The sequence below is a fragment of the Cyclopterus lumpus genome, chromosome 23 (genome assembly GCF_009769545.1).
Source record: "Cyclopterus lumpus isolate fCycLum1 chromosome 23, fCycLum1.pri, whole genome shotgun sequence".
Lineage (NCBI taxonomy): Eukaryota > Metazoa > Chordata > Actinopteri > Perciformes > Cyclopteridae > Cyclopterus > Cyclopterus lumpus.
The window spans coordinates 15,948,365-15,960,864 of record NC_046988.1 but is presented as its reverse complement, the minus strand read 5'-3'; the positions used below and the strand labels follow the sequence as shown (position 1 = coordinate 15,960,864).

Genomic DNA, 12,500 nt, shown 5'->3' with positions numbered 1-12,500 from the left:
TTGCACTGAATATTTTTTTTTACGCGAGTCAACTCATCACTTGCATCTGGATTTAATCACATTGTGATGAATTAAAAATGGATATATTGATTTTATTCCAGTGGAAAGTTTATATTAAAATATGACGCGTGAGGCTTTTTACAGGACACTGACGCAGAACCTTTTGTATTTATAGAACCCTTTTTGTTTTTGTAGCTCTTTTTAATATTAAATGTTTTTATTCCATTCCAGTGAGGCATACATCCCATTTTGATATACGTGTTTTGTGGTCATAATATATTTTATTGCATTGTTCTCTTTTATATATTGTTATATATTCTCTTTACATTTCATACATCGAGGTTCCTGCGCTCCTTTAAAAAAAAAAAAAAAAAAAAGGTTTTCACATTTATTTGTTGTTAAAAAAATAATAATATTTGGGATGTTTTTAATCCAGTAAAATTAAAAACAAAACCTTTTTTTTTTTCTTTTTTTTTAATGGTCGGAGGAACCACAGTGAACTTTATGCAGAAGCCGTTTCTGGCTTTTTCTTTTTTTATCTCAGCATTTTGCCAAAAAAAATGATTTCTTCCCCAGAAATGAAACAATAAAAAAAAAGAAAGTTATCTATTTTTGTAAATATAAGTTGTCTAAATGTGTGCAGAGCCTGTAGTTTATAAACCAATCCATAATTTAATTCAGAGTTTATTTTAGATGCGGATTGATGGATTTTAGTTTATGAATTACACATCGTGGCTTTTAAAAGTTGTAATTGTTTTTAAAAGTGTATTTTATTTCTAAGCTTTTAATGAAACTCGTGCCTTACAGACGGTTCGCTTTTTTTCTTTTTTTTGCAATCACGTTGTAAATACAAACAAATTGCTCTAAAGTAAAGATATTTAAGTCAGAAATTAGAGACTAGAAAACAATATTTGTGTATCTCTGTCTCGTATTTGCTCTGTAGATCAATCGGTTATTAAGAGTTATTAGTAAATCCGTACGTCGGGACGCATCGACGGCGAGTTACAATCCACGCCTTCCCCACTACGTCTGTTTGCTTTTCACACGAATAGACAGTATTTTTTTCCTTTTTTAGTAAAAGTATATTTTGCAAAACATTGTGATTGTGTTTTGGTCTGTTTGTTGACGGGAAGACAGGAAAAAAGCAGCTGTTACAATGTATCACTTGTGAAGAGTCTAAAGGTGCTTGGACGTCGCACGGTGATGATGTCATCGGCGTCGTCGTGGGACCAGTAGACCTCGTGTAATGCTAATAAAATGGTGTTTGCGTGTAATTTAAATATATTGTAAATATTTAATGTTTCAATCACTGATCCGTGATCTGTTAACTTTTCTCTCCAGCGCCAACGTCGGGTCAAAGTTTTAATTCTTTAGTTTAGGAGCGAGTACCTGCTAAACCGGAGCGCTAATTAGCCACAGTTAGCTCGCTAACGTCACCGTTACTGTGAGTAACCATCAGAGAGAAGAGGGTCCGCTTCTAGAGAGTTCTTCTTAGAGCTCGTCATCGGGTTCCGGTGACACCGACACCGACACCACAACGCTGGAGGCCCGGGACGTATATCTAGACCCGCTGGAGGGAAGGGGGGGCACGGGAGACTTTAGTCCACAGGGGGAACCAGAACCAACACTACCACTATAGACCACAGGGGGCACCAGAACCAACACTACCACTTTAGTCCACAGGGGGCACCAGAACCAACACTACCACTTTAGTCCACAGGGGGCACCAGAACCAACACTACCACTATAGACCACAGGGGGCACCAGAACCAACACTACCACTATAGACCACAGGGGGCACCAGAACCAACACTACCACTTTAGTCCACAGGGGGCACCAGAACCAACACTACCACTTTAGTCCACAGGGGGTACCAGAACCAACACTACCACTATAGACCACAGGGGGCACCAGAACCAACACTACCACTTTAGTCCACAGGGGGTACCAGAACCAACACTACCACTATAGACCACAGGGGGCACCAGAACCAACACTACCACTTTAGTCCACAGGGGGCACCAGAACCAACACTACTACTTTAGTCCACAGGGGGCACCAGAACCAACACTACCACTATAGACCACAGGGGGCACCAGAACCAACACTACCACTTTAGTCCACAGGGGGCACCAGAACCAACACTACCACTATAGACCACAGGGGGCGCCAGAACCAACACTACCACTATAGACCACAGGGGGCATCAGAACCAACACTACCACTTTAGTCCACAGGGGGCACCAGAACCAACACTACCACTTTAGTCCACAGGGGGCACCAGAACCAACACCACCACTATAGTCCACAGGGGGCGCCAGAACCAACACTACCACTTTAGTCCACAGGGGGCACCAGAACCAACACTACCACTTTAGTCCACAGGGGGCACCAGAACCAACACTACCACTATAGTCCACAGGGGGCACCAGAACCAACACTACCACTTTAGTCCACAGGGGGCACCAGAACCAACACTACCACTATAGTCCACAGGGGGCGCCAGAACCAACACTACCACTATAGTCCACAGGGGGCACCAGAACCAACACTACCACTTTAGTCCACAGGGGGCACCAGAACCAACACTACCACTATAGTCCACAGGGGGCGCCAGAACCAACACTACCACTATAGTCCACAGGGGGCACCAGAACCAACACTACCACTTTAGTCCACAGGGGGTGCCAGAACCAACACTACCACTATAGTCCACAGGGGGCACCAGAACCAACACTACCACTATAGACCACAGGGGGCACCAGAACCAACACTACCACTTTAGTCCACAGGGGGCACTAGAACCAACACTACCACTTCAGACCACAGGGGGGACCAGAACCAACACCACCACTATAGTCCACAGGGGGCACCAGAACCAACACTACCACTTTAATCCACAGGGGGCGCCAGAATAAACACAAGATGAAAGTTGCTGGAAGTATCTTTAAACATAGTAAACAACATTATACTTTACTTATACTTGAAGCGTTACCGTGTTTAAGTACAGCCTCATAAATGCTGCTTAGCGTGGCTGCACTCTTATTTTCTTAAGTCTTTTTCTCCAAAGAGTGTTTTGCATTTATTTTAAATAGAAAGCTCAAACACTGGTTCTCAAAAAAAAAAAGACAATCATAATTGTAGTTTTTTAGAAACATGCAAAATCAGTGCAGCAACAACTGGCCAAAATGTGACGTTTATGTGGATGATGAATAGTTTGTGTCCTAAGTGAAGTTTAAGAGGAGCTTCTGTGTCCTCCACCGCCTCACGATCCAGAAATAGATCCGCCTCATAATCGCTGTGACAGCCCGAGACGATACGCAGTCCCACCGCTTCACAACAGTCCAGTCTCGTAGTAACCCCGCCACAATAAAGGCCTTCACCGCTCCAGTTATGGTGCGTCGTGTTGGTAATAAAATAACAGAACGGACTCTTTTTAAAACCGTGTGTGGAGAGTAAATAGATCCGCAATCTGATTTCACCGGATTGCAGGAGATTAGTTTAGTTATGAATGAAAACATGCTCTCATGGCGGGTTATGGAGAGAGTTTCTGTACGTTGTTTTTATGCCTTTTGGCTCCTGGTGTGAAAGTTTAAATTTAAAGATGGCTTCCGTGATATGATTTTCCTGTTTCTGACCCTCGGCCCTCATTTCACTCCAGGAAAAGAAGCACAAAACTGATTCAAAGTTATGCATTCTAAGAATGAAAATGAACATTGGCAACAATAGAGAAGAAGAAAAAAGCTTATTAAGAGAAAATGAAGACAACAAATTGACTTACCGAAATTAAATTAAGAATGGCTCATTTTAAATTTAAAGATTCTTATTTAAATTGTTGATTAAAGTGAAAATAAAAAAGATTACAATTGTAAATGTTGATTTGAGTCCAAATTCAGAGATATGATTTTAAGTCAAAATGATCAGATACGATGTAAAAAAATTAAAAGATTCAGCCAAAAATGATAATTTAAGTCAAAGTTAGGTGATATGAGGTTAAAATGTTGACTTATTAAATCAACATTTTGTGATTCTAAGTCAAGATATTTTCCAAAAGCATCACAATCACAAATTAAAGCAGCTAAACCGAAATATTACGACTAGAACGAGTGCACGTGAGTCCGTAATTTCACGTGCACGTGGTGTGTTTCGTTAAATTATTTATGATTAATAGGATTACAGACAGATGCTCCACTGCTGAGAAAAATAAATAATAATTTAAAAAAAAAAGGTACACAAAGGTCAAACAGGTCACCTCAGGTGAGTGTTGACAAACAGATGTTTTTATTTATTATTTATTTTTATCATGAAGACCTGCAGCTGCAGAGAATGATACAAACATAATGAAACGCGACGTGAGAATCTGACACACGCAGTCCGTGAACGCGGCATATGGACGTGCGTGTGTCCGTGCGTGCGTGTGTGATTAGTGTGTGAGAGTGATACACTGAGGGGGTGCGTGTGCTCGCGCGTGCACGCTCACCCCTCTGCCCTACTTTCTGACTGATGATGCTGCAGATCGGAGGAGGAGGAGGAGGAGGAGGAGGAGGAGGAGGAGGAGGAGGAGGAGGAGGAGAGGGAATATCCCACAATGCCACGCTGCTCGTCCCGGTGGGACAGATGGACGCACGGACGCGGAGGGGGCGGAGCTTACGGAGACGGACGGATGCTGCAGTTAGTTGGAGTCGGAGCACGCTGAACATGTTAATTGTCGACGCCCGCACAGCAGCCGCCACACAAAGAATCAAATACCCAACTTCCGGTCATGGGTATTAAAATAAAAGCCTTTTTTAAAAATGTTTTTGGAGAATAGGCTGCAAATCCAAAAACATACCCAACGCCAACATATAAACTATGTCCATGATTATGTCCATAATATTACATATAATACCCTGCCCCCATTGTATATTACGCCAGAGAGTGCTGTAAGAAGAGCGTATAAATATATTTATTGTTTGATTAATTAATCAAGATTCATGATGACGTTTGTTCATCCAGGAAACCATCTTGATGAACCAGCACTGATTTCCAATGTACGCAGCATTTTGCAATACATGAGAGTCTTGATGGGAAATCTTGATTTTTTTTGACATAATCAAATTACTTATTTATATCAACTTGTGATCTAAAAGATAAAAGTTAAACTTGTAAAATGATGTCTACACACAATAAACCCATAGCATGTAGTTTGTAAACTCATTGAACAATATTTATTTTTAGGGAATGCAAACTAAATATATAACAAATTATATTGGTTGTGAGGTTGCGCAAGGAAATGCTTTGTTATGCATCATGCTAATTGTTGTGACGAGTGTAATCAGCCAAAGAATATGACAGTGTAATATATGAAATACACTGAGTCCTACTCTGAGAGACTCCACCAAAAATATGATCTGGCAATGTGTAAATAATATACATAACATAGCTTTATGTATAGATAACAGATGGAAATAATTATTTTCATAAATATCTATCTAAATAATATATGTAACATAGCTTTATGTATAGATAACAGATGGAAATAATTATTGTAATTATTTTCAGAAATATCTCTTTTAAATAGTATATAAGTCTCCATTATTTCTGTTCAACCAGTAATTCTGTAATTAAATAAAAAAATTGGGGGGGAAAAACTTTTATGTTGAAGGATGAGAACGCTACACTTCCGGGTCCGACGTCGCCGGCTTGACGCTTCTCTCGCCTCCGGTCGGTTTGGGGCTCGTGAGCGCAGTTCGGTCTGACGTCCCGGCGGCTGCGCGTGCTGCCGTGCCCCGGCTGCCGTACATAAGAGGCGGTCAACGGTCAAGGGATCACACCGGTCAAAACCCCCGCTGGAGGACGTCAGGTGGCGTCGTTTTTACTCCCCGTATACCGGCCCGATTCTCCGCTACCGGCACCGGTGTGTGTGTGTGTCCCCCCCCCCCCCCCCCCCCGCCCAGCCCCCCCACCCCCACGAGCCGGTAGAGAGGGTGAGGGGGTCCAGCCGAGAGACCGACCAGCATGGACCCCCAAGCGAAGGAGGCGGTCGGGTGCTTCAGCGGCCGTCTGGCCTCTCTGGGAGCCGACGGGGGCGACTCGGAGTCCGGAGCCGGCTCGGAGGAAGCCGGCGGCGGCAGCGACACGTTCAGCAGCCTGCCGGACATCGAGCAGGAGACCCTGGAGGAGAAGCTCCGGGGGCTGGCGTTCAGGAAGCAGACCTCGTATCGGTGAGTGGGGCCGCCGGGAGGATGCTGGGAGGGGGGACTGGGAGGGGGTACTGGGAGGGGGTGCTGGGAGGGGGGACTGGGAGGGGGTACTGGGAGGGGGTGCTGGGACGGGGTGCTGGGACGGGGTACTGGGAGGGGGTGCTGGAACGGGGGTGCTGGGACGGGGTACTGGAAGGGGGTGCTGGGACGGGGTACTGGGAGGGGGTGCTGGGAGGGGGTGCTGGGACGGGGTACTGGGAGGGGGTGCTGGGAGGGGATGCTGGGAGGGGGTACTGGGAGGGGGTGCTGGGACGGGGATGCTGGGAGGGGGTGCTGGGAGGGGATGCTGGGAGGGGGTACTGGGAGGGGGTGCTGGGACGGGGATGCTGGGAGGGGGTACTGGGAGGGGATGCTGGGACGGGGATGCTGGGAGGGGGTGCTGGGACGGGATGCTGGGAGGGGGTGCTGGGACGGGGTACTGGGAGGGGGTGCTGGGAGGGGGTGCTGGGACGGGATGCTGGGAGGGGGTGCTGGGAGGGGGTACTGGGACGGGGGTACTGGGAGGGGGTACTGGGACGGGGGTGCTGGGACGGGATGCTGGGAGGGGGTGCTGGGAGGGGGTGCTGGGAGGGGATGCTGGGAGGGGGTACTGGGACGGGGTACTGGGAGGGGGTGCTGGGACGGGATGCTGGGAGGGGGTGCTGGGAGGGGGTGCTGGGAGGGGGTGCTGGGAGGGGGTGCTGGGACGGGGTGCTGGGACGGGGTACTGGGAGGGGATGCTGGGAGGGGGTGCTGGGACGGGGTACTGGGACGGGGTACTGGGAGGGGATGCTGGGAGCAGAGCGGGTTGTCTGTTATGAATTTTTCCTTTGTGATTATTGGATATAAGCTATAATGAGGGTGACATGTAAACTCGCTTAAGCTTATGATAAACACACACGCACACACACACACACACACGCACACACGCACACACACACACACACGCACACACACACACACACACACGCACACACGCACACACGCACACACACACACGCACACACGCACACACACACGCACACACGCACACACACACACACACGCACACACGCACACACACACACACACGCACACACACACACACACACACGCACACACGCACACACGCACACACACACATGCACACACGCACACACACACGCACACACGCACACACACACACACACGCACACACACACACACACACACACACAAGCACACACACACACACACACAAAGAGACTGAAGGATTATATTATTAATTTTTTTGTGTGTTAATTTTGAAAGCATAATTATTATAAAAGCTACACATGTTGACTGTTTAACAAACACACACACGCACACGCAGTAGTATTTTAGCCCATGACAGAGATGGATAAAAACAATTTTTGCACATGCAACAGTGTGTGTGTGTGTGTGTGTGTGTGTGTGAGGCTGTGAGTGTGTGAGTGCTCATTTCCCAGTGGTGTTGTAGCCCTGTTGTGTTGGAGCATGTGAAGAGGAGAGTGGGGAGGGGGAGCAGAAACAGTATTGATTTGTGGGCAGTGTGTGTGTGTGTGTGTGTGTGTGTGTGTGTGTGTGTGTGTGGATGTATGTGAATGCCAGCAGCAGCCTGACACCCTGGTGCGACTGGCAGCTGCTGTTGAGAGTGAAAACTGGCCAGAGACCGAAACGCACGTGCACACACATGCACACACGTGCACACACATGCACACACGTGCACACGCATGCACACACGTGCACACGCATGCACACACATGCACACACATGCACACAGCAGGTGTTGTTGTCAAATGTCAGGAATGCGTGGCATCTGTTTATCCTTCTGTGAATGTGTGTCAACCCAAATGATCGGCCTTTGGAGGTCAAATCGATCATTTTAACTTGTTGGTGTCCGATCGATTGCTTTGGGAGACGAGGCAGAGCAACGCAACAGTTTGTGTGCGTAAACAAAAATCGCCCCCAAAACGTCTGATGTTGAGTTGTGCAGCGATGAGGTCATACGTCAGCCTGGTTGTGCATCTTTACCCCATTAGCATCCACTCTTAGCATCAAATTAGCATCAACTCTTAGCATTAAATTAGCATCCGCTCAAATAGAATCTTTATCCTCTGAATGACACACAATACATGTATATTAATTATAATGGGGACGAGGACCAGCCCGTAATTAACGTCCCAATCAGATTAAATATGCATCACGTTAATAAACACATTAACGTAGCACAAACTGGCCATTTGGGAAGGCGGTTCATCCAATTTCAAGAGGAGGGATGGTCCACGACAATCCTATTACAATGCATCTGGCAGACGACAATTTGTCAGATTTTATTATATTATATATATATGTATATATATTTATATATTTTAGACACCTGTTTGTAGAGCAAACGCATGACCACGGGAGGCCCACTCCATCCATCAGTGTGCAGAACCATGTTCTCTTCAAGAGGTTCCAGGATGAATCTGATCCTTCAAACCAGTGATGAAGAACCTTTTTATTTATTTATGTGCCGTAAAAGCTGACTTGTGATCTGCGCTGTAAAGGAAACTCCTCCGCGGTCACATGACTTAATAAAAACTATATATTATGAAGCTTCATGCAGAGGGGTTAGTTCACACAGCATTCAGAGCCTCATTTATACACATTTATTAATATAAACTATATATTATGAAGCTTCATGCAGAGGGGTTTGTTCACACAGCATTCAGAGACTCATTTATACACATGTATTAATATAAACTATATATTATGAAGCTTTATGCAGAGGGGTTAGTTCACACAGCATTCAGAGACTCATTTATACACATTTATTAATATAAACTATATGTTATGAAGCTTTATGCAGAGGGGTTAGTTCACACAGCATTCAGAGACTCATTTATACACATTTATTAATAAAAACTATATATTATGAAGCTTCATGCAGAGGGGTTAGTTCACACAGCATTCAGAGACTCATTTATACACATTTATTAATAAAAACTATATATTATGAAGCTTCATGCAGAGGGGTTAGTTCACACAGCATTCAGAGACTCATTTATACACATTTATTAATAAAAACTATATATTATGAAGCTTCATGCAGAGGGGTTAGTTCACACAGCATTCAGAGACTCATTTATACACATGTATTAATATAAACTATATATTATGAAGCTTTATGCAGAGGGGTTTGTTCACACAGCATTCAGAGACTCATTTATAAAACATTTATTAATAAAAACTATATATTATGAAGCTTCATGCAGAGGGGTTAGTTCACACAGCATTCAGAGCCTCATTTATACACATTTATTAATAAAAACTATATATTATGAAGCTTCATGCAGAGGGGTTAGTTCACACAGCATTCAGAGCCTCATTTATACACATTTATTAATAAAAACTATATATTATGAAGCTTTATGCAGAGGGGTTAGTTCACACAGCATTCAGAGACTCATTTATAAAACATTTATTAATAAAAACTATATATTATGAAGCTTTATGCAGAGGGGTTAGTTCACACAGCATCCAGCGCCTCATTTATAAAACATGTATTAATTTGGAAACCACCAGTTGGATGGCTTTCCTTCTCAAAGGGAACATTTGGCTCGTTAAGTGCAGCCTTTGTTTGCTGTTCTTAACATTATTCTGGAGGACAACAGCAGACGAACATTTCACAACAAAGTGCACCCTCACTTATTTTTAAAGGCGTTTCTGTTCCAGTGGATTCTTGATCCCAATGGAAACTACATTTATTTGGCCTCCTCCACACAGCGTGCTCACGGTGGAGCGGTCTGCCGTCTTTAATCACGTGGGATTAGTCCTCCTGCCCTTCTCTTCCATACGTGTCGTGGTGCATGTCTTGACCTTTGACCTTGATGAGGAATGGGGATCGGCCATGTGGAGGGAAGGGCGTGAGAGGGCTCATAGGAGGTAGTTCACGGAGCTTTGAAGTGGCCAGAGCCGAGGGTCGAATCACCAGACGTGACAATATGAAAGGGCTGAGAAATCATCAAAGCTAATGCGTGTGTGTGTGTGTGTGTGTGTGTGTGTGTGGTATGATGTGATTATGGCAGCGTAAGGCACGTGTAACTTATCTGGCAGACACTCGTCACACTTTGTCTGTGTTTGTGTTCTCAGAATACCGTCCCTCCTTTTATCTATTCTTAGACGCCTCACCCGTCTGCCTGCATGACTGTCAGAAAGAGAGAGAGTGTGTGTGTGTGTGTGTGTGTGTGTGTGTGTGTGTGTGTGTGTCAAGTTGGTCTGTAAGACATCACTTCAGTTAGCTAGTCAGTCCACCAGCTGGACAGCCGATCTGTGGCGGAGCGAGTGAGTCAGAAGGCACTTCCTGTGAGTTTGTACATTTCATTTTGGACCAATCGAGCTGTCGATATGAAGTCGTCTCCAGAGAATCTAATGAAGCTCCTTCCTCCTCAGAACCTTCTATACTCACCACTCCTGAAGCTCCTTCCTCCTCAGAGCCTTCTATACTCACCACTCCTGAAGCTCCTTCCTCCTCAGAACCTTCTATACTCACCACTCCTGAAGCTCCTTCCTCCTCAGAGCCTTCTATACTCACCACTCCTGAAGCTCCTTCCTCCTCAGAGCCTTCTATACTCACCACTCCTGAAGCTCCTTCCTCCTCAGAGCCTTCTATACTCACCACTCCTGAAGCTCCTTCCTCCTCAGAACCTTCTATACTCACCACTCCTGAAGCTCCTTCCTCCTCAGAACCTTCTATACTCACCACTCCTGAAGCTCCTTCCTCCTCAGAACCTTCTATACTCACCACTCCTGAAGCTCCTTCCTCCTCAGAACCTTCTATACTCACCACTCCTGAAGCTCCTTCCTCCTCAGAACCTTCTATACTCACCACTCCTGAAGCTCCTTCCTCCTCAGAACCTTCTATACTCACCACTCCTGAAGCTCCTTCCTCCTCAGAACCTTCTATTCTCACCACTCCTGAAGCTCCTTCCTCCTCAGAGCCTTCTATACTCACCACTCCTGAAGCTCCTTCCTCAAGTCCTAACGTGTGTCTGCACGTCTATGTACGCAACCTCACGGGAACACCCTGGAACCAAGATGGTAATTCACTGATGGCTGTACCAAGATATAGACATGGAATATACAATGATATATATATATATATATATATATATATATATATACTAAGATTTAACTTCACTTTTCTGGTTGTGTGAGCTAATAATGGGCTTTATTCTGCAAATGGGGCTGCAGATTGCAGGCTGCAGTGTGTGTGTGTGTGTGTGTGTGTGTGTGTGTGTGTGTGTGTGTGCACCCAATTTGCAAATCGAAGCTGCCGTAGCTAAAAGAATTTCCGTCATCATGCATGAAAAGTGACCGAGCAGATTGATGGATTATCAAAGCGATTGATTGACATTTTAGACGATCGGCTTCTTTTTTTTTTTAAACAGACTAATTAATTCAGCTCCAGTTGCTGATAAACAAGCGGGGGGGGGGGGGGGGGGGGGGGGGGGGGGGGGGATTCTCATCACAGTGGGACTCCATTAAAGAGGGACACTTGTTATATTGAATTTTGGCCCACAAATGACGTTACAGCTGGACGGACGGGGGACTTTTAAAGACCACGTGAACCCACCACAGCCCCTAACCACACGACTCCTCTGGTGAACACGTCGCCATGACGAAGAAACCACCGCCGCCTCCTCCATGGGAACTGGTGCAGAAACCAACCGCCATTATTTACAGAAACCACCTTCCTCTAGTTACACATCACGATGACAGCTCGTCTTATACTTATACGGGACGTCATACAGCGGGGGGGGGGGGGAGACATGAAGGGAGAAAACATGAAAAGATGTGGATGTATCTGGTGTTGTGTGCCGCTGTGAACCACCTGCGGGGTAAACAGTGATCAAAGGCCTTTCATCACCGGCTGCTGCCACGACGACAAACTCCCTCTGCAGCCTTCAATTAGGAGAGGAGGAGAAAAGATGGAGGACAACGTCAACAAGGTGCAGGAAACAAAAAGATGGAGGACAACGTCAACAAGGTGCAGGAAACAAAAAGATGGAGGACAACGTCAACAAGGTGTACAGGAAACAAAAAGATGGAGGACAACGTCAACGTCAACAAGGTGTACAGGAAACAAAAAGATGGAGGACAACGTCAACAAGGTGCAGGAAACAAAAAGATGGAGGACAACGTCAACAAGGTGCAGGAAACAAAAAGATGGAGGACAACGTCAACAAGGTGCAGGAAACAAAAAGATGGAGGACAACGTCAACAAGGTGCAGGAAACAAAAAGATGGAGGACAACG

The 12,500-nt window shown here is 45.5% G+C and overlaps 2 protein-coding genes across 5 annotated transcripts in view; both read left to right on the top strand.

Moving 5' to 3' along the window:
- creb3l2 (cAMP responsive element binding protein 3-like 2) overlaps window positions 1-371 on the top strand; it is a 19,771-nt gene extending 19,400 nt beyond the window's left edge. Inside the window, 1 exon segment of the mRNA XM_034525987.1 lies at window positions 1-371. This exon segment is cut by the window's left edge and continues 222 nt beyond it. The gene's annotated coding sequence lies outside the window, so the exon portion shown is untranslated.
- Window positions 372-5,946: 5,575 nt separating this feature from the next.
- Window positions 5,947-12,500, top strand: part of dgki (diacylglycerol kinase, iota) — a 74,991-nt gene continuing 68,437 nt past the window's right edge. For all 4 annotated transcript variants that reach the window (XM_034525920.1, XM_034525921.1, XM_034525919.1 and 1 more), the window contains exon 1: window positions 5,947-6,204. In XM_034525920.1, the coding sequence (XP_034381811.1) occupies window positions 5,999-6,204 (206 nt within the window). In that variant the 5' untranslated portion in view covers window positions 5,947-5,998. The remainder of the gene's footprint in view (window positions 6,205-12,500) is intronic.